The 23,532-nt window shown below is 42.5% G+C and overlaps 1 protein-coding gene across 5 annotated transcripts in view; it reads left to right on the top strand.

The window, feature by feature from the left end:
* LOC135112527 (uncharacterized) overlaps positions 1 to 23,532 on the top strand; it is a 36,459-nt gene that overhangs the window by 525 nt on the left and 12,402 nt on the right. The window contains exons 2-5 of one of the 5 annotated variants that reach the window (XM_064026954.1): positions 224 to 376; positions 12,206 to 12,375; positions 18,821 to 18,996; positions 20,347 to 20,479. In XM_064026954.1, the coding sequence (XP_063883024.1) occupies positions 20,397 to 20,479 (83 nt within the window). In that variant the 5' untranslated portion in view covers positions 224 to 376; positions 12,206 to 12,375; positions 18,821 to 18,996; positions 20,347 to 20,396. Of the gene's footprint in view, positions 377 to 5,638; positions 5,793 to 12,205; positions 12,376 to 18,820; positions 18,997 to 20,346; positions 20,480 to 23,532 lie in introns of those variants that run through there. The other 4 variants (XM_064026981.1, XM_064026962.1, XM_064026973.1 and 1 more) reach the window with 4 other exon arrangements.

The raw sequence follows: 23,532 nt of genomic DNA, 5'->3' as shown, positions 1-23,532 counted from the left end.
TGTATCTTGACTTCTCCCTTTTCTACATTCTTCATTTTCTCTTTGGTTTTCTGTGGCCACCCCCTCTTCCTCTTTTACATTGCTTTTCTCCTCCATCCTTGTCGTTCATGACCTCACTTCCTCTTTATCTCTTTTTTCTTTATCACTTCCCCTCTTCACCTTACATCTCTATCCCTCATCTACCTCTTCTCTATCTCTCTTGACCTCCTTCCTCACCCTACAGAGCCCCCCATGCCCCTCCAGCAGGTGTCCAGGGATGGGAACAAAGTAGGTGTGCAGGAGAACAAGGATAACCACAAACACAGGGAGCAGTTTTATGCCACAGTGTGCAAGATGTCACCCCACAGGGACCCCACTGCTGTTGACCGAATCCCTGGTGAGTGGCAGGCAGGGTGGCAGAGTTATGTGGGATTTTAAAGGGTAACTAAACACCAGTGCATCTTTACGTTCTTGTATAAGTGCATGGAGAGGAAAACAAAGTGTGCAGTGTAGGTTTAGCAAAAGTGACAGTCTCAGTTGTGTTTTTAAGGGATAACCAAGCAGTGTCACATCTTCAGGTCCTTCCTTCAGTGTTAGGGACAAGTTTGATCCATCAGGGAAGAGATGGCATGGCATATTTATTTCATTTTATTTTTTGTCTGTAGAATAATTACACTAGGCTACACAATGACAGACATGATTCGTAGCGTTTGTAAAAGGCAGACGTGTGTTATGGTGGCTGAAGAACCTGTGGGAAAAAATTAACTGTTTCCAGGGAGGCAAAAATACTGAAAATGAACTAAAAAATGTTGTTTATAAGATTTTATGTGTTTTATAAATATTTCCTGTGTGTGTGTGTGTGTGTGTGTGTGTGTGTGTGTGTGTGTGTGTGTGTGTGTGTGTGTGTGTGTGTGTGTTTGGGAAAGAGGTACACTGGATAAAATGGCAATTCACTCCTTGAAATATTATGTTACATGTGACCCCATTGAAGTGCCTTAGCATAAACAACCATTTGACTTGTTTGCAATGGTGAGAAATAAGATGCGAGAGAAACTTTCAGTCTTCTCAGCCTTCTGATGACCCATGACTGGTGGAGGGTTGGTGAGGGGCACAAACACACGAGAAAATCACTGCAGCGTATCAGGGACCAGGCAGAGACATTAGATATTACAAGTGGTGTGGCAGACAGTGTTTATGTCGTCAGCTGGCGGTGGATGGGTGAGCAGCGGCCGGCCAGTTGGACTTGTGAGTTTGAGTTTGTTATTCCAATTCAGTCTTTATTAAAATTTCAGTTTGTTATGGCAGTTGTATATGTTGCTGTGTACCTTACTGTGTGTGTGGGATTGCCACTCTGGTATCTAAATACATGCAAAGACTGTTATTATTATTATTATTATTATTATTATTATTATTATTATTATTATTATTATTATTATTATTATTATTATTATTATCATATTTTTATTATCATCATCATTTTATTATCCTCGTTGCAGAGTATGTAGACATCTACCCGTATGCAACCTTCCAAATGAACAACACACAACAACATCAACAACAACCACAACAACAACAAGCATCACAGCAACAACCAGTCACAGCCACCACAACTGCCACCACCACCACCACCACCAACAGCAGCAACAACCACAGCCAAAACAGCAACAACAACAACAACAAAAATTAGGCCAGACACAGTGACCTTGCTTACAACAACAACAACAACAACAACAACAACCCCACCACAACCCTTCCCACAGCCACTACCAGCCATGTGCTTATGATCATTATTATAGCAAAGTATTAATATAACTTGCAAATATACAGAAAGAGAGAGAGAGAGAGAGAGAGAGAGAGAGAGAGAGAGAGAGAGAGAGAGAGAGAGAGAGAGAGAGAGAGAGAGAGAGAGAGAGAGAGAGAGAGTTGTGCTAAGAGAATCAACATTAAAGCAAATATTAGAGTACTAAATGCTTAAACATCATCCCCCCCCTTCTCTCTCTCTCTCTCTCTCTGGTTTCACTTATTTTATTATTTTTCATGTTTTTTTTATTTATTTTTTTTTCTTTAAGTATTTTTTTCGTTTTTCTTTTTTACTTTTAATTTTCGGTGAGGATACAGTCTCTCTCTCTCTCTCTCTCTCTCTCTCTCTCTCTCTCTCTCTCTCTCTCTCTCTCTCTCTCTCTCTCTCTCTCTCTCTCTCTCTCTCATGATGTATGACACGTTTCATTAGCAGCACTTTCCCGTCACCAGTGAGCCTCTGTAAATGTTTTCCTTTCTTTTCACCAGGAAGTAAGGAGTGCTCGTGACTGGCTAGTACAGCGTGCGTGTTGCCTCAAGTGTAGCAGCTGAGTGACAGATGCCAGGGGCAAAGTAAATAGGTTTATAGAAAAGAAGGCATATAGAAAAATAAGTATATATAAAGGAAAATTAATAAATAGGTAAATGAAGAGAGATGTGAGAATTGTAGCTAGGGACTGCAGATGAAGGCGGTATAGTGACCTTGTGTATGTGTGAAGGGCAAGTCATTGCATGTCCTGAACAATGCCTAGCAATATTGCAAATTAACTGAATGATTAATTATTCATAATTTCCCCAAAATTGCTAGCAAGCAACATTTATTAGTTATTATGAAAAATACCTATTATATAATAACTGTTGCGTGCATTAATATCTAGATACAAGCGTATTTTTTAAAGTGGGATAAGTTAGTCCTGTAATATCCACTTGAGCGCCGCGCCAGCACAGCGTTGTCTCTTGTCAGCCGCGTGAAGAGCACCAGCAACCCTGCCTTGACTCATGATTAATTACTTGCTTTCTGGAAGACATAAACATGTTGTTGTTTCGTCTTCAGGAAGTGATGATGGCCGACGTGGGCCGTTTGTCATGGCAATGTCTTGCTGGTATTCAGAGACTGGCCGCCAGTCACTCACGTGGAAGCGTTACTGAGTCTTGCAGTGTTATAGCTTTATTTTCCAGGTTTCACGACAGGGAGGTACATTTTCCATAAAAGCACAAACGTTTTACTAGAATTCGTGTATTTCCAACATACATAGCTTTCACAGGAATGCGTTATTTCGCGGGTATTTGGAATTTGTATACTGGAAAATTGATGTTAAGCAACATCAAAAACCAATTACTTTGTCATTATTCATCCGTACCTAACGTCACTACAAAATATTTGAAAAAAAAAGCGCATAATCACTGAAAGACGCGCTTATCACACACAGACTACGTAGTCGCAGAAAAGAAATGCTTATTGTAATTTTTTCTGTGTATTTGTCGTTTGCGTAACTTTATCAGTATATTTCCTCCTCTCTCATAACAATTTGAGTTATTTTTTTTCATTATTAATTCTTAATAGTTCATCTGCAAAATGCATGCGTACAGTGGCCGTGGTCGTGGTTGGCGGCGGCAGAAGGGGAGCATACAAGATTAACTGGTTTGGGGCAAGTCTGGCGTGAGTTTGGGGGCGGGTAAGGTGGTGCGTGGGGTGGACACTGAGGAAAACACGAGTGGCGGGTGTGTGAATGACCTGCCAAAGGGCTTCTTGTAAACAAATGTTGTGTCGACTACGAGTTACGTCACGCGAGGAATTCCTGCACCAAGGCCACCACGGAGTGCAGCTTCTGTCAGCTCTTCTCGTGTTTAGAGTACCATCACACATTGATTTTCCTTTCAGTTTTGGCAATGATATTAATTTGACGTTATTGGAGTTAGTCTACGTATGTTAACTTTGCAGGATTATTTGAGTGAACGTCTGTTTCAATCATCAAAGAGGAACCCCAGTCCTTGCCTCAGTCCCCCGCTCATGAACCCGGTGACTCCAGTCTACACTTAGTAATTTCACTTTCATCTCCCATTCCTGTTCCCCCCCCCTCTCCCCTTTGGCCGGTGTTTACCCGTGGCAGCGCCCCTCCAGCGGCCGCCGTTCATCCCTCGCACTCACATGTCAAATACTGACAAATGGAGGTCCACTGACGACTGCCCGACAAAATTATCATCAGTTTTTCATTGAGTTTGTCTTATTTACAAGATTTTTATCAGTGTGTGTGTGTGTGTGTGTGTGTGTGTGTGTGGTATGCGATGCAATAAAACACCAAGATATTTGGAGCTTCACTTTATAGTCTTTTCTGTTGTAATTTATATTAATAGATATTAATTTTGATTTTTTTCTTAAATACACAAAATTTTCTCTCTAATAGGCTTAAGCAAATATTTTATTTATTTATTTATTTATTTTTTTTTTTATTCGTTAGAGATGAAACTTTAGTAATATCCAGGCAAACATCATTTTGATGTGCGCCAGTGTGACTCTCGCCACGGTGTGTGGCTGTAAGCTCATCATGATCATCACCTTGATTCTGGATATATATATAATGGTTCACTGGGACGGCAATCCTCTGGCTTGTTCGCGGCATGTGTTGCGCACTCATATATATATATATATATATATATATATATATATATATATATATATATATATATATATATATATATATATATATATATATATATATATATATATATATATATATATATATATCTGTCTGTGCCCTCCTCCTCCTCCTCCCCTCCCTAACATCGCCCACCCTTCCAGACCCCTCTTGATTTAAACAGTTAGTAAACGTCCTCCTTACAGCTGATGTTTTCTCGTCTCGACATCCTTGCCTCACTACGTTTTCTACCACTTTTCCTCCTCCTCCTCCTACATGGGTCGCCACTACCACCTTTATGAGATAGTTACTAAGAGACGACGAAAGAGAGAGAAAGAAAAAAAAAAACACACACACACACAAACACTCCCTACACCGGTAATAAATCACTAACATTCTACTAACTTGTGTAGGTTATGGGAATACAAGTGCGTAGAGATTAAAAATACAAATAATCTCCACCTAAGCTGTGGACAAAGTAACGTAACGAGATAACGTATTTAAAAGGCTGTGACTCTCTTGGGGAGCTAAAGAATAAAAGTCCTATTTGAATAAGAGCATTGATGTTTACTAGGCGAGACGCCTCTTTGGCCTGTACGTACGGACGGGATCTCCAGCTCGTGCTCCCCAGGGTGTTGATATGAATGAAATATCTTTTTCGAGGGGATATGTTAGGCTAACACTACAGCCCTTACTGCCGAGGGGTGAGAAGAGGCCCTGCGGGTGGTGCCGGGAAGAACGGTGCATGGTGCACGGGAGAAGTGGATCTCGAAATTTAGGGGGGGAAAGTGCCAGGGTGTGTGACGCAGGAGTCATCCAATTCCTCCGCTGATAGGCAACTGTCGTATCTTCACAACGCTGATAAAATGCAAGAAAACAACAAATTAACTAAAATTAAATATATATAAACTAAATAAGATAAACTGTATGAAGCTATCACGCCTACGTGGGTCAGTTTCCAAATGCCATTCTTATCTAGAAATATTTTCTTTTAAAGCTTGTTAATGACTACACTAACAACTTGATTAGTGGGTGTGAGGGAATCGCCAACCATGTAAGCACCCCTCTAACTACTGTGGTAAAGGGAGAGGAATGATTGTCCTTCCTCCACCTTAAGGGCGGTGTGTCTCGGTCACGGTTTCTCTTCCTTCTCCTGAATCCTCGAGCAGCTGACTCCTCGTGAGACAGCGTCACCGCTTCGGAGCAAAGCCTCGAGCGCCCTCATCACCATTCCCCTCCCTCCTTGGTAGGGATACTCTGCAGGAGCTGAGATAGTGAGGCCAGCAGACACAAGGAGGCACACAGCTCTCATCACTTGCCACCATTACGCATTTGTTCAGCTGTTCTTTTCTATCGCAACGCAACGCAACGCAACGCAAGGCAAGTCTCTCTCTCTCTCATTGTGAACGTCACCCTGACGGTAGTAAAAAAAACATTAAGACTGGAAATTGTATGTAATGAGTGCAAAACTAGGGCACAGTTAACCTACCTTAATTAGGCTCACCAAGCACTCACCACAAGAACCCACTGATTAATTTAAACCTCCTGCTTAGGTTCACAGAAACCTGGGCCACAATTTAAAAATTTAATGATTGAATACATAATAAAGAAAACACAAATGAGTACATAATAAAGAAAACACAAATAAAATATGAGTGCTTAACACTCTTAGAGGCCACACTGCTGGCACTCCAAAATACCTGATCCCATGAGAAAAATGGGTAAATCCACATACAAATAAACAGGAGAAATAAACACTTCACGCACCAACACAAGAAATGTTATATGCCACTGACAGTCCCACCCTAACCAGTACCCCCAGGACCCTCACACCCTATAGGCCCAACCGCACACCGACCCAACGCGCTGAAGGTACGCCACTACCACTACCCTGAAGTACTGCAGCTCTTCCTCCATGCGCGGCGGTACTAACACCATAGCAGCCAGGGACAGCAAGTTCCTCACTGCAGCCTCCTAGTTCACAGTATCTGCTACGGTGCCACCTCACTGACGTCCCACAGCACACTGCCAAGACCAAACTCCTGCCAACCAAGCGTACAAATCACCACCCTATCTCCCAATAATGTCCCCCAAAGTACACTGTTTCACCATGAAAGAATACAACAAATCCCAATAACATACCTGCAAATCAAATGGCAAATCCACCACTACTCTGCACCCTGTCTCTCTCTCGCTCGCCTCTCCCGCCAAAATTCCCACAACAACAAACCTCCAGGGCCTTAAGACTCGTTTTGGCGGGACTCGCTGACTAGTCTGTGAGCCTCTCGCAGGCGCGCCCACTTCAACTTCTTACACTCACCCCCCCTGAACTTTGTGCATGCCCTCATGCACAATCCCCACAGCCAACACAAGACGAACCCGTTGCACCCCTTTCAGCAATCCTACTAGACCTCCTGAGTTGAGGGGCCTGAACCCCTTTAACCTGCTCTGAGCCTTCACCACTCTGTTCATCTGGCTCTTCACCAGGCCCTAGGGCATCCTCTCCCTCCTGCTCAACCACTGAGTCCACTTGTTCATCTGAGTCCGGTTCTGGAAACCCAAAGCGCTTTAATACTTCTGTCATATCTGGCATTTCTACTTCTTCCTCCTCTGGTGGCCCTTCATTACTTGTCCCTGCTGGCACTTCATTACTTGTCCCTGCATGGCCCTCACTGCCATTCCAAGGACGCAAGTTACTGCGATGTAACACCTTACTACAGCCGGACTCACCTTCTGGTCTGACCCTATACACGCCACTCACCCCATCCAACACCTCCTCAACTTCCCACACCTCAGCTGCAAACTTAGGCTGAATCTTCCTCCTACCTAGTACTGCATTGTCCCTTAGCAACACTCTTTGTCCCACCCTCAATGGCTCTGCTTTTCCTTGCTCCTGACGCTTCCACCTATTGGTATTGTGGTAACTCTTGATGTTCAACTTAGCTGCTTTCCAAGCAGCCTCCTGTGTCTCTCTGAGCTTCCTAATCCACATGCTATGGTTAGTAGGCTCACTATCAGTTTCCTCACAGAACCTATCCAAAGGTAAATGGGGCTCCACACCAAACAACAAATAATGGGGTGAAAAACCAGTGACAGCATGGGGTGTGGTATTATAGATGGCAGTGAGGCTTGACAAGTGCCTAGGCCAATGCTCCCGCTGTTCCTGACCAAGGGTAACTAACATCCCATGTAAGGTGCGGTTAAACCTCTCACAGATCCCATTTCCTTGAGGGTGATACGGGGTGGTACGAGACTTGGCTACATGGTAATACTTGCATAGTTCCTGCACTAACTTTCCCTCAAAATTCCTACCCTGGTCACTATGTACCCTTTCTGGGCAACCAAAACGGTGAAAAATCTCCTCCACCAAGATCTTGGCTACTGTGCTTGCCTTTTGGTTTTTAGTAGGAAAGGCCAGGGCAAACTTGCTAAACACATCCGTCACCACCAATACATTTTCCTTGCCATCCCTGGCCGGATCCAGCAAAGTGAAGTCAACAGCCAACACTTCCCAGGGGCGGTTGGCTTCCAACGTACCCAACTTAGTCTTGGCCCGCACACCCTCCTCCTTCCCCATGACACAGACTTTGCACTTTGCCACATACAATTTGATGTCTTCATGTAGTCCTGGCCAAGCAAACCTATCCTTCACTAGTGACGTTGTTCTAGCAACCCCTTGATGACCCCACTGATCATGAGCGGCTTTAAGCACTTCTTGTCTCTGATTCACTGGCAACACCACTTTCCACTTCCTAGAATCTGTCTCCCTTCCACGCCAGTAGATCACCCCATGCCTCATAATGAGGGACCCTCTCACTCTCCACCATTGCCTAAACTCCTCTACTTGTAGCAACTGCCTTAGTTCTGCTGGCCTCACTCTACCAATCATTTGTCTCCACAACTTCCCTACAACTGGACAAGACTGTTGCATATCCCTAAGCTGCTCCTTACTGGCACCACGCCATACCTGCATCACAGCCACCCCTTTCACCGAGGTGTTAGGACTGGTTTCCCATATCTCCTTCTCTTCCTCCCCTCCCTCAATCAATTCCTGGGGCCTCCTCGACAATCCATCCGCGTTACCATTCTCCTTCCCTGGCCGGTATTTCACCTCAAAATCAAACCTTCCCAAGTCACCCAGCCACCTACTCTCCACTGCCCCAAGCTTGGCAGAGTTCAAATGTGCCAGTGGATTATTATCCGTCAGCACTATAAAATGTCCACCCACCAGATAGTGCTTAAACTGCTCTGTCACTGCCCACTTCAGAGCCAACAGCTCCAACTTCCTAGAGCTGTAATTGCTCATGTTCCGCTCTGACTTTCTGAGACCTCTACTTGCAAAAGCCACCGGATGCAACCTCCCATCATGCTCCTGAGATAAAACTGCTCCCAGTCCTTCAAAGCTAGCATCTGTCTCCACCACAAACTGCTTGCTGTAATCTGCACTTTTCAACACTGGAGCCTGACTTAACTTCTCTTTCAACAAGGCAAATGCTCTGGCCTCATCCTTCCCCCAATAATCACACACTGCTGCCTTAGAATCACCACTCATCAAAGCATGCAACGGAGCAGCCACCTTCGCAAAATTTTTCACAAACCTTCTGTAAAAGGAGCAGAATGCGACAAATGCCCTGACCTCCCTAACAGTGCGCGGAACTGGCCACTCCTGTACAGCCCGTATTTTCTCTGGATCTGTATTAATTCCCTCCTTAGAAATGATAAATCCAAGGTACCTAACCTGGGGCTTTAGTATGTGGCATTTGGAAGGTTTCAACTTCAGCCCATGTTTCCTCAAAAGCTTCAACATTCCCTCCAGTCTATCCAGATGCTCATCCACACTCCGAGCAAACACCAACAAATCATCCAGATACACCAAAAGAGTCACAAAAACCTGATCGCTAAACACATACTCCATAAACCTTTGGAATGTTGCTGGGCTATTGGATAACCCCATAGGACAGCGCACATATTGATAATGGCCAAATGGTGTTACAAAAGCAGTCTTGGGCCGGTCTTCTGCCCGCACAAGAATCTGATGATAACCTGCAGCTAAATCAAAAGAAGAAAAATACTGTGCCCCGGCTAATGCATCTAGTGTGTCTTGTACCCTTGGTAATGGGAAGGCATCTTTCACTGTCACCTCGTTCAGCCTTCGATAATCAACACAAAGTCGCAGCGAACCATCTTTCTTCCTCACCATCACTATTGGGGCTGCATATGGGCTCACACTCTCCTCTATCACTCCCTGTTCCAACAGTCCCTTTACATGAGCTTTAACCTCAGTGATACATGGGGGAGGAATATGTCTGTATGGAAGGTGAATGGGCACTGCACTATTGAGGTGAATTTCATGTTCCACTCCAGTAGCACATCCCAAATCCTGCTCGTTTTCAGCAAACACATCTCCGTACTCATGGATCAATCCATCCAGTCTCTCCAACTGTGCTGAATCAAGCTGACTCTCATCCACCTGCACCCCTAGTCTGTCCCTGAACTCCTTAACCACTGAAGGAGGTGCAGTCTGAGCTACTGTGTGTGTGTGAGCTCTTCCCACAATAACCTCCCTTCCATGAGAGACTTTGGCTACCTTCCACTGTGGCCTGAATTGCACATCTGCTTGTCCCAGGTTACCCACTGACAGCCATCCTTCACCCTTGACCACTCTGGTATAACTGGGAAATATACACAAACCTTCAGGCACCCAGTAGCCCTCACCAGGCACTAAGGGCTCCAACACCACACTATCTACATCTACTTCCTGTAAACTTTCCACAAACACTCTCATTATTCTTCTGGTACCAGCCGGGATTACTAAATCCTGTTGCTGCTGAATTACAGCAAACCCCAGAGGCTGTTGTGTCACCCTCAATTTTGCCTCAATGGCACGGACACACCTGCCCCACTTCTCAGTTAGCCCCAGGTGCACGGCTCCCTTCAACACATTCATCCCAAACAACACTGGCAATGTAGTGCCCTGCACCACACCACTCTCCCCACCACCACCTTTCACAAAAAGTCCACAGTCTTTAACACTTTTTCCCTCAATTTCCACATTCACCTTCACATAACCCAAACAGGGAATTTCCCTCCCATTTGCATCTGTAATCCGAATGTCCATCCCATTTGGTCAAACTTATTACACAGTTGTGCCACTGCTTGGGATAACTGAGCATTGGTACTGATTAAGTTATCAACTACCTCTGGGGTAACTTCCACCTCCCTGCTCTCCTCCTTACACTCAACTTTAGCCCCAGCTACACCTTGGCCATCAACATCACCCAAACACAACAAATCCTCCATTGTGCAGGAGTAGTGCCACACTAACACTTAAGTGGATTTTGCCAAAAGCACTGGACCCAAGCAGGAGTTTGAAACAATTTCCCCAAAAGGGCATAGAACTACGCTCTGCTACCAATTGTAATGAGTGCAAAACTAGGGCACAGTTAACCTACCTTAATTAGGCTCACCAAGCACTCACCACAAGAACCCACTGATTAATTTAAACCTCCTGCTTAGGTTCACAGAAACCTGGGCCACAATTTAAAAATTTAATGATTGAATACATAATAAAGAAAACACAAATGAGTACATAATAAAGAAAACACAAATAAAATATGAGTGCTTAACACTCTTAGAGGCCACACTGCTGGCACTCCAAAATACCTGATCCCATGAGAAAAATGGGTAAATCCACATACAAATAAACAGGAGAAATAAACACTTCACGCACCAACACAAGAAATGTTATATGCCACTGACAGTCCCACCCTAACCAGTACCCCCAGGACCCTCACACCCTATAGGCCCAACCGCACACCGACCCAACGCGCTGAAGGTACGCCACTACCACTACCCTGAAGTACTGCAGCTCTTCCTCCATGCGCGGCGGTACTAACACCATAGCAGCCAGGGACAGCAAGTTCCTCACTGCAGCCTCCTAGTTCACAGTATCTGCTACGGTGCCACCTCACTGACGTCCCACAGCACACTGCCAAGACCAAACTCCTGCCAACCAAGCGTACAAATCACCACCCTATCTCCCAATAATGTCCCCCAAAGTACACTGTTTCACCATGAAAGAATACAACAAATCCCAATAACATACCTGCAAATCAAATGGCAAATCCACCACTACTCTGCACCCTGTCTCTCTCTCGCTCGCCTCTCCCGCCAAAATTCCCACAACAACAAACCTCCAGGGCCTTAAGACTCGTTTTGGCGGGACTCGCTGACTAGTCTGTGAGCCTCTCGCAGGCGCGCCCACTTCAACTTCTTACATGTATAAGCACCGCTGTGAGGGGCGAGGCCAGGATGGCGAAGGCTGGTTGGAAATTGTACAAGCACCGCTGTGAGGGGCGAGGCCAGGATGGCGAAGGCTGGTTGGAAATTGTACAAGCACCGCTGTGAGGGGCGAGGCCAGGATGGCGAAGGCTGGTTGGAAATTGTACAAGCACCGCTGTGAGGGGCGAGGCCAGGATGACGAAGGCTGGTGCTGGGCCTTCATTTAGCGTGGCTGTGTCCACTCTTCGTAACCACAACAAAGTTTATGAAATTAATTTGTCGTAATATGACACTGCCTGCGAGAGACAAAAATAGGAAGGAGGTTAATGATGGGTGATATTTTATGATAATTTGATTATTTATATTTGATTTTATAATACGTTTGAAATTTGGTAATACAAATCACGATCTATCATGCATGGGCCCCAGTGTTTGTTTTTATCATTAGTTTAGTCGCATTATTATTTGTCTTTATGTGGGTTCCAGTGCTAAGTGTTATTTTGTCCTTCCAGGTAAGCAAGAGAACTCATCCTTCAGGCCACGCTGGGTTCCTAACGACAGGTGAGGTGGAGCAGGCGGCCTCCTCCATGCGCGATGGAGGGCTGTCACTCACTGCCAGATGTGTCGTCAGTATTGATGTCTTTCTCGTGACATCCCGTCCGTGAGGCACTGAACAGAGGGCGTAAGCAGAACTTTCTTTATACTATCTAGGGATTGTGAGTTATGAGGCTTCCGCTTCGTGAAGTAAGGCGTTATTGATCCCGACCATAATAAAATCTACGGTCTTATGAGACATTTTGCTAACGTTCGGTGCACGTGTTGAATCCATGAACACTCATAGGTTTTAAGGTTTCACCATCTATTTGAGGAATTCCTATGCTTTTCTTTCTCTCATTCTGGTGAGGAAAGCTTACAGGTGCAGGAGGTAAAGATACGAGTACATCATCCACTGCTCTATCAGCCTGCAAAGTTGACAATTCAAGTCTTTGTGGTGAAACTTCTTTTGATATAGAAACAACTTTCTAATGTTAGACTGGCCAGCCACTCTTGACTGTCCAGCAGCTCTTTCCACTAATTCTTTACATTGTTGTTGTTTTAGCTGGTGTTGAGACACTGTCAAAGGATCAGTGAGAGGCATTATATTCAGAGAATGTTCAACAAACACTACTCCCTCCTGAACCCAAGGATGCTCAAGTAAAGCTGGCCATGTGAGCCTTTTGCTTGGATCTTTCTCAAGGAGTCCATGTAAAAAAGTGGAACAATCCTTGCTCCATCCTCCCGGCCATATGACTGGTTCACTTCTCACCATTTTGATTAAGTGAACTATACAAGTGGTACAAAAGGGTGGCTTTCCAAGAAGTGGTTCATAAAGGATGCACCCAAGGGACCACAAATCTGCATTGTGATCATAAGGTTAATTCAGGTGCCATATACAATGGAGTGCCTTTAACAGATGTCAATACATAGGTATTGATGCACATTTTTCTGGAGGATCCAAAGTCACAGTTTTGCTTCACTAGTTGATGAGAGCAAAATGTTTTGGGGCTTATGTCTCTATGGAGAATTCTATGAGAATGCAAATAATAAATTGCTGAAACTAAGTTGCAAGCAATCTGTTGAACTCTTTCCTCTCTTAATGGACCATTAGACTCTAAAAGTTGAAAAAGTTGACCAGGCACATACTCACTAACAACCACAACTTCATTTTCTGTCTCAAACGAGTCAATTGTACGAACAATATTTGGATGTGCCAGACCTCTTTGAATTTCACACTCTTGCCGGAGACTTTTTAATTCTCTTTCTACTTTATTTCTTTTTGGAATAAACTTGAGAGCTACAATTTGCCCCCTAAGGAGGCATTTTCCTCTGAACACTCTTCCAAATGAACCTTGTCCTATTGCCTCCAGCACCTTGTACTCCTCCATCTTTCATGTGGTTACTACCTGCAAATGAACATAATACTAAAGTCACAATTCATTACTATATATGTTTATTTCTTTGTCACTTCAAATTGTATACTGAGGATTAGCATGTTATATTCATGGATCTTTTCTGGTCATTGCACTGCTATATTCATGAGTGTAGGAATAGTATGTGGAAGAATTAAGAGGAAGGGTTTACATAAAGTATTTCAAGCATATGCAGTGGATAGAACATTTCTGAAAGCAATCTAGAATTTCTATGCTGATACAAATATAGTCATGGAAGTTGTAGAAGATTACATAAAAAAAAATATTCAAAGTTAGACCTGAGCTAGAAAATGTAATTCTGTATATGACTGGAGTCAAGAAGGAAATAGTGAAGTAGTAGATGCAGGAATATTATTGATGAGAAAGAGGAAAATGTGGAGAGTACCTATGCCTGTGTTGATGATGGACTCTTACTGAGTGAGAATGATTGAGTGCTGCAGGATTGATTAGTTTGCAAATTCATATACAAAACCTAACTTGAAGACAGATGCAGTGAAGGTGTTGCTGTTTAAGTAAAACTCAAACAATATATAAAATCAAGACATGGCCAGGGAATGAAGAATATGGGAACATTTTTAAGAAGTGGCACTTGTTGAACATAAATTCATTGAGCACTAAATCTATGATCATAAAAATCAAGACATCCAAATTTTGTCCAATATGATACAGATGTACAATTGCATCTATCAACTCAATCAAAGTCCAACTTAAAATTGTTCATCTGGTAATCATTCCATTATGTAATCAAATAAAAAAGTTTTATATTGAAATTTTCCTGGTGATAAGGCATAGAATATCTTTATGCATGTACACATGTGATTTTTTTCCATTCAAGGGTATCAGTCACTGGCAGCTCACTTATAAGAGAGAGTGTATTTAGTGCTCTTTGGATTTTAAAATAACAAAGGCTTTAACAGAAGTATTACATGAAGTTTTGTCACAAGCTTGACAATACCCAAATGTCAACTACATTCATAAGACTCAGCAGAGATTCAGCAATAATACCATGGTCATCACATGATCACACAAGTAAAGGAGTGGTACAACCAGTTCAAAGATAATATCATGTTGCATAAGAATAATTCACACTCCTACAGGCCCTCAACAAGCCAAAATGACAAGACCATTAACCAAGTGTTGACTTCAGTTATGCAGAACCATCAAATTTCCATCTGGAAACTAGTAAACAAGATGAAGATAAGCACTGGTTTAGTATGCTCTATCTTGAACAAGGATGTGGACTTGCAGTGACCACAAAATTTATGACAAAACTGCTACCAACACAGCAAAAGTGTATATGCTTCATGTATAAAAGGGGAATATCTTGAGATATTTTTATCATATGTAGAAAATGGATGATGAGAGACTGAGTGTGTGAATGTCTAGTGTAAATGTTGAGTGTCAATGTCAAGGGACTTACAGTGGACAGAGTGGAAAGAAGGAATTTTGTTTGTGGCAACGTCATAAGTGATTATCAAGAAAAGAAGTGTTCTTCAATATATGGACATTAATAATAGATCGTTTACCACAACAAAGGTCTACAGAATAAGGTTCAGAAAAGTAAAACATCAAATTACTAAATACTTAAGACAGAAAACAAAATATAAACCCGTCTAGTTTTCAGCACACCTGATTGATCATCCACTTGCACCACAGCAGATCATTATCTTGTACCATTGGTTTTATTCCTGTATGTCCTTCTGGTCATTTCATTCATCGTCACCATTCTCTGCGAGTAAGCGAAGTGTTAGTAATCAGAATAGATCAAGAAATAATGGGATCAAGCTTCATAAAGTTTGATCTAGAAAAGAAGCAGGAAGGAACTGGTTCTCAATAAAGGTGGTAGATGAATGGAACAGACTCGGTAATTAGAATGTTAGTAGCAGGTCATTAGGAAACTATAAAAGATTAGAAGACAAATTTAAGGACAAAGATGATAGGTGGAAATGGGTAGGAATGTTTCTTGCAAGGACTGCTATGTTTAGGCCTTACAGCTTCTTGCAGCTTCCCTTATTTTGTCATGTTATGTTAAGGTGCTGCCACTTTACCATTTTCATCACTCACTGATTTATTCCAGCTTACTAACTGCATACACTTTCTTTCCTCTTGCTATCCTTTGTCACTTAGAAATTTACTTGATTTTTTTGCTTTCCAGGTTTTTATTAAAAACTCTACAGTATAAATACCAGAACTAATACTTGAACAACTCTCAGACTGCTGGTGTGGATCATGTATACGATTGTCTACACCAAATTTTCAGATTGGACACCTGAATCCTTATCACTCACCTTGCTGAAAAATAAGATAAATAGTAATTAAATAAACAAGTAAATTGCATACAATCTGAAAAATAAATTTCCTAACAATGGTCAGTAAAGTATTTAGTAGCAATCACAGCACAAAATTTACACCATGGCAACTCTTCTAAGTTGAACACTGTAGATCAGCTTGCACTTGCATGCAACCATGGATGTGATGGCAATCCTAATCGCCAGTCATTTCCGGTTGAATTGGACTCTTCAATTCAGATTCAGTTTCATTCACATGCTTTTCAATTTTGATTCAGTTCAGCTAATTATGTTTTCTGTTTCATTTTATTGGTTTTAACGCAGATTGCACACCAGACACTATCAGAAATTTAACACAAATAGAAAGCTTATTTGAACTTTCATTTTTTTTTCTTATGCGCCATGACACAAACTCAATATTACATTATAATCAACATCTCTGTTCCTTCGAAAATGCTCCACAACAAATATGAATTACATTTTATTTCCTTTATTCCCACAAATTCATATCTCACTGGCATGAATTCCACGTCTGTTCATGCTGATCCTTTATTTTTCAATTCCAATACAATCCCAATTCGCGCATTTTTTGCGTCAGTTCAAATTCAAATCATAATTGAATGTAACTCAATTAACTACGCGCGCGCGCGCACACACACACACACACACACACACACACACACACACACACACACACACACACACACACACACGTCAAGGAAAATTCTGTTTCTCTCTCGCTTCCTTTTATTGCTATTTAATCTTGTCGTGTCAGGATTTGTTTCCCTTCCCCTAGTCACCCCATAGAAAAAAATACCCCCCCCCCCACACACACACACATTGCTGATGTTCCCCTATCGCCATACGTCACTCACTTTTTGAGTATCGCTTTAAATCTGTGAGCATTTCACTTTACGCGTTCAATATAAGTGACATCACATCTTCCCTGCCTAGGTATTAAAGGGTATGGAAAGTAGGACCTGGTTTATGTATGTTCCCGCGTGTCGTGAGTCGCAGCGTGGCAAAGTGTGGGGTGAAAAAATTAAGCTTTTCAGCTGTGAAGCAATTTGAGTTGGTAAAGTCAGCCGAAAGAGTTTTTTGGCGAAGTTCCAAGGGATTTCTGCTGGAATGGAAGAGCGGGAAGTTTGTTTGGGCAAATACACTTTCAGTTATTTCACGCAACCAGTTCGAGATTGTGCTGTTTCGTTCGTGTTTAGATGATGATGCAAGAAACACCAACCAATTCTGGCAGGCCTTTGTACCCGGCAGTGTGTGTGTGTGTGTGTGTGTGTGTGTGTGTGTGTGTGCAAGTAAAGTAAGGTTTACATGCATCCTGGTTTACATTAATTATTTACAGTGAGTTCCTGCCTTGAATTGGGAACAACGTAATGTCAAATCCGAGTGACGACCTAATTTCCGTGAGATCTTACTGTGCGAGAAACTGAACGTAATTATCGAGTGTGTGGCGGCTTTGTGGTATTGATGCCAAGTTAGAGGAAGCAGTGACAGGGTGGTGGTGGTGGTGGTGGTGATGATGGTGTTGCCTTGGCGAGGTCCTCCTGTGTTGATTTAGTAAATATATGAAACACCTTTAGCCATCTACATCACCTACTCTTTTCTGCTTTAAATGTATCGTATCAAGAAGATGAAGTGAAAGGATTGTCTTTCATTCAGCAGAATTTCTGATACCTTTTTTTTTCTATGTTAAAGATAAAATGATTAAGTTATCCTACACTTTTCATCTTCTCTATCATCTGTCTCTGTATTGAAGGAGAGCTAAAAAAAATAACTTTGACAGACCTCACAACAACTACGTCATTTGCCTTGTGTTTTTTTTCTCAATCTACTCTAATTCGTATATTAAGAAATAAAAGAAGAATAATTTATAACACTCTCAGCGCTCAATTTCTGTTTTAAAGTATCCTATATTAAAACTGAAAAGAAAAAACTATCCCTGCAGCTGCGTAAGTCTGACTTCTGCGGCTGTGACGTGAGGGAGTTCAGAAATTTTCCCTGTATTTTATCATATTCCTGTTGTTTCCTCTTGTTCAAAGATGTCACGACGCTTTGTTTACGCCACGTTCCTTTGTGGGGGATCTCATCATGGTATAGGAAATTCGTTGACTAATTCTTATCATCTTTTCATTGTTTTTTTTTTTTTTATTATTATTAAGATTCTTCTCCAAAGCAACTTAGAGTACTCAGCTCTCTTGTTGATCATTTCCAGTTAATATTGCTGCGACGTCCTGGAGACAGAAGGGATTAACAATCTTGCGTCTCTGTACACACACACACTCTCTCTCTCTCTCTCTCTCTCTCTCTCTCTCTCTCTCTCTCTCTCTCTCTCTCTCTCTCTCATTTTGTTGTTGTTGTTGGTCATTTTTTTTTCTTGTCAGATTATTTCCTGATGACTGCATGTGATGTACAGCTCCCTCCACTTCCACGTTCTCTAGTCAGCGTTGCCAGTGTGTGAATCGCCTGCTGTAAACCTCCTGCTTCGACTCGTATTGAAACAAATGCCGCCAATCCCTCTATCACCCTTCCGCTTAATAGTGCTACCTTCGATCTTAAGTCACTGTCCTCTTCATTATCATCACCACCACCATCACTACTATTGTCATTAAGAAAACTGAGTAAATACCTGCACGTGTACGTTTGATAATGATAAGTTTCGTAATGCACTTAGTACATCAAAGCAGGAAGGTGGAATTATCATAATGTAGCTTCCTCATCATTTAGTCTTGATCATTCCCTCTCCACGTAGCGCCAGGTGAGAAGAAAGGCAAGGAGAAGCCACCAGGCACATACACTTGCCACTTCTTCGCTTTTTTTTTCATTCCCTCCCCCTAAAACGCTTCAGTGTTAATAGAGTGAAGCGTGAGAGAGCAGCTGTTGCATCGACCAACGCTGCACCCGACACCTCGCGCCACTCCAGGCCCCGAAGTCTGCTGGGGCTGAAAGGATCCCCACCTGCCCCGCGGCGTGAGGGGGCGTGAGAGAGGAGGAGCAGGTGTCCGAGGAAGGCGGAGAATGCATGTAATGTTGGTGAGGATAAAGGGTTTGTGGGAAGAGTGGAGTGAGTGAAAGAGCTGGTCGTCAGAGTGAAATAATCGAGGTGCGAAGGAGGACATCCACTCTCTCTCTCTCTCTCTCTCTCTCTCTCTCTGGGTGGTTGTGTGTGGGTGTCGTTGTTCTTCATGATTTTAGCAGCAACTATTCATGAGGGGTAAGACTACAGCTTAGAGGAAAAGCAAACAAATTGAGCCATAAGGAAAACTAGAAGGGAAAATATAGACCAGAAAGGAATGCGCGGCTTATTAAAGGCAAGATTACTTTGAATGAGGAGAGAATAAATACTTTGAATGAGGAGAGAATAAATGTGTGATCATGTACGATGACACACACAGACAGACAGACAGACAGAGAGAGAGAGAGAGAGAGAGAGAGAGAGAGAGAGAGAGAGAGAGAGAGGGTAAACAGCATACTAAAGGGAAGACTTGAGTTAGAGAGGAGTGAGAGGGAAGAGCAGGACAAAGAGAAATAACACTAAAGAAAACAATCCAGGAACATGAAAAGTAAAAGGTCTCTCTCTCTCTCTCTCTCTCTCTCTCTCTCTCTCTCTCTCTCTCTCTCTCTCTCTCTCTCTCTCTGACTCGATTACGGATACTGACGAGCAGCTTTTCATACGTTTTCCTCATGCAAAGTGTTCACGCGGCCACAATGCCATCTTTCACTCGCTGCCTCCCGCAACTCTCCACAAATCTGAAGGAGTTACAATCCACAAATCTGAAGGAGTTTTGTAACTTGAGAAAAATACAAGAGTATTTTTAACAGCCTGCCTTGCCTATCTTGTTTTTTTCTTCTTCTTTTCTTCTCTCTTTGTCATCCTGTCGTCCGTGTTTATTTACTTGTGTTGCGTGTTTCGTTGTTTTTTTTATTTTTCTTTGCTTAGATTTTTTTTTCTTTTTCTTATGTGAGGATTTTCGTTAATGTTCCTATGATGCTTAACGTAATAAGTGTCAGTGTGTGTGTGTGTGTGTGTGTTTTGCAGGACACCGTTTTCAACAATTGTATATGTTTTTATCTTTCTTTCACTCTTTCTTTCTTTCTTTCTTTCTTTTTCATGTTTCATTAATTATTTCTTTCTTTTCTTTCTATCACTCTTTGTTTTGAAATTTTCGGTGTCCTTTGTTTGTTCCCTTTCTAATCATACACTTCTCTTAATTTTCTTTGTATACTTACCTCCTCTCTCCTTTTGTTTTGGTAACCTTTCCCTCACTCGTATTTCATTTCGTCACTTATAATTTTTCTCCCGACTTCCATTCATGATGTTTTTTAACTCCCTTCCTTCGAACGAATCAGAGACAACAGAGAATCTTCCCATTGGACAAACAGATGCAGCGTGGTGTGCCCGGGAGGAGGCGCCAACGTGGAGGAATGTACATATGCAACAACCGCAGCCACACTGCAGTACTCTTGGGTTAACCCGACGTCGAGGAGTTAAGAGCAAAGGAGCAGCATGGTTGGGGTGAGTGTTGCTCTAATTGCTACACTAACATTGTTGTTGCCGTAAGAACGAGGTCGTACTGCGCCGCTATTTATGCCACAGAGACTAGATGCCTTTCAGTGTCTTTGCAGCACTCTAATGTGTTTCCTGAAGTTAATCTTTACTCTGTTCCAAGCCGATCTGTGTGAAATTTTACCACAACGCAGTGTACTACATAACGTATTTATCAGAGACTAGTTTTGGTGGCCGCTCTACTTAACGAAGCCTATAGTAACTGAATACTAAAAGAGCTGAATCAATACTAGTTGTAAAGAAGAGATACCGTTTTATTTATCTATTTTCATTGTGTCCCTGGATATTTTCTTTAATGAGTCTCGAGTCTCCGAAGAACAGTAGAAAAGGAAATTATGTCTTGTCTTTCTTTCCTTTCCTTTTTTTTTTTTTTTTCAAAGGTACAAATCGGTAGTAAAAAGGAAGGTTTGTCACTGTCATGGCAACAGTAGCGAAGAAAGAACTGTCTAGCACGTCCCTTCCTTCCACAAGACCTCTTCCTCACGACTCCATTTCATTACTTTCCCTTCCCTCTCCCTCTCCCTTCTCCCTCTCCCACTGGCGTGTCCTGTAAAGTCGCGTTCCGTTCCAGCCTCGGCCAGTGACGCGGTAGTAAACAAGGGTGGCCTGCACACTCGTTCAAAACACGTCTCGTAAAAGTCTCAATTCAAGACCTATTTCTCGTCCTGCCACCAGGAGTTAGAAGGTCAACCTCGAAGGGACCCTCCCACCACGCTCCCAGCCCGCCTCTACGCCCCGATATATCTAAAGAAAAGATGTTTTGTGGTGTGGTTGGAGGGCGGGGAACGAGGATGTTGCTGCATTGGCCTGGCTGGTGTGCGTGTGTGCGCGAGGACTGTTGTTTTGTGGCCGCTTTCCTGTTTGTGCATGTGTATGTTTGAATGTATTTGTTATTCATGTATTTGTTTATTGATTTATGCATTTGTGTGTATGTTTATGTTACTCACGATCGTGAAATTACTTGCTGTAGTTGTGACAGTCAGATATTACAAGCAGATGAGGAGTTGGAATTCACGCGATAGATAAGAACAGGACCTTACACACACACACACACACACACACACACACACACACACACACACACACACACACACCATTGTTTTGCTCACTAATTACTTACTCATTACATTTAGCAACCTTCAATCTGGTAAATAACACTCAAGGACATTACTAGTGTGTGTGTGCGTGTGTGTGTGTGTGTGTGTGTGTGTGTGTGTGTGTGTGTGTGTGTGTGTGTGTAAGGTCCTGTTCTTATCTATCGCGTGAATTCCAACCCCTCATCTGCTTGTAATATCTTCTGTGTGTGTGTATGTGTGTGTGTGTGTGTGTGTGTGTGTGTGTGTATGTGTATGTGTATGTGTGTGTCACTGATCACAAGAAAGCCACATTACCATTTCCTGGTATCAGTCGAGGTATTTATTTATGCGTGCGATATTCGTCCCTTTCATTATTGTTGTTTAGACAAAATATCTGATCACGTCATCTGGATTCCTCCACAACAAGCCTTCCTGAAGCTACTAATCTGGCAGAGCCACTCAATTAACCTCCCTTCACTGCACGGGGACGTATGAAGCAACTCATCAACAATATCTCCTAACATTCAACGAAAACCTGAAGAGATATGGAACAGTTTTCTCGCCCGTCTATCGCCGAGCGGCAGCAGGAGGAGGCATATGTGTGAAAATAAAAATAAACGGATATCCTGTACAGCTGTCTGAGGAAACAAAATGAATACCTTCTGCAGCTGTCAGGGAAAAGTGAAATAAGAGACGGAAAAATATTAAAGTAATCGTGGAGGTCCGGTTGTATCTGTCACGCGCCACCTTGAGTCACGGAGCCAATTAGAAGCCCAGGTAAAATTACTAGCCTTGCGAAGTGGAATAACCGTCCCTTGGGTGTGTTAGTGATGTATGATAATGATGGCTGGTGACCGCGTGTGGTGGTGGTGGTGGTGGTGGTGGTGATAGTAACAGTGGTAGTAATAGTGGTAGTAATGAAACAGTGAAGTATGATGTCACGTGCCGCCCACATACTTTCGAATCACCAATAGCACCAGATTGTCTTCTTCCCATAAGCCTGGATTTGTTATTGCCGTAAATGCTCCCATGCCTGTGTTGGAGGAGGCGAGCAGTGATGTCCGACACAGAGATAGAGTCTGTGTTTCTCTTGCACTTTAGGCGAGGCGAGTAGTGAGATTTGCCAGAGGATGAGAGATGTCCTTACGCTGGTTCTTCTTTGCCCTGACACCAGGTTAGAATTTTGTTATAAAGTTTTAAAGCTGTGAAGGAAAAAATGTTATAATGTGCAAAATGAATGGTGAAGTTTTCCTTTAAAGTATATGATTAAAAAGGAAAATAAGAAAGGCATCGTTATATACAATAATTCCTTTTTAAATACTCCTTATTGCCATGAAGACCCCCACTGTCAATCGATATATCACTATATGTTCACTTCTATTCGTCAAATATTCCCTATTAATAAATTTGGCACCTGCTGCCTCCCACACATGCCTTTACTGGCTTTTCTTTATTTCATTAATTAACTAACTCACTCGCACTCGTTTATTTGCTCCCCACGCTGGTTAAGTCAGGCCAATTATTACATTTTCTTCTCGCATGGCAGAGAACATACATTTCCTTATCAGAAGTAAAAAAAAAAAAAAAAAGGTCGCTGGTAATAACTATTCCAATCGTTTTCATCGCGTATCCTTTGGTCTCACTTGTCTGCCGGTGGTAAAAGTGCTGGACGTTCTGCTCATTTATATATTTCTCCAAACGTTTTTTTTTTTTTTTCCGAGCGAAAACCCTTTGCCTGGAGAAGTAATTAATGATGCAACGCGATACACCATGAGGCTTTTTTTTTGTACCATTGTGTAGTCTTCACTGTAAGAGAGAGAGAGAGAGAGAGAGAGAGAGATGGTAGTCTTCACTGTAAGAGAGAGAGAGAGAGAGAGAGAGAGAGAGAGAGAGAGAGAGAGCATATGAAAATAAGAGAAGGTACAA

Source organism: Scylla paramamosain, chromosome 2, assembly GCF_035594125.1.
Source record: "Scylla paramamosain isolate STU-SP2022 chromosome 2, ASM3559412v1, whole genome shotgun sequence".
NCBI lineage: Eukaryota > Metazoa > Arthropoda > Malacostraca > Decapoda > Portunidae > Scylla > Scylla paramamosain.
Note: the sequence above shows the minus strand (reverse complement) of the source record. Positions and strands in the feature narration are given on the sequence as shown.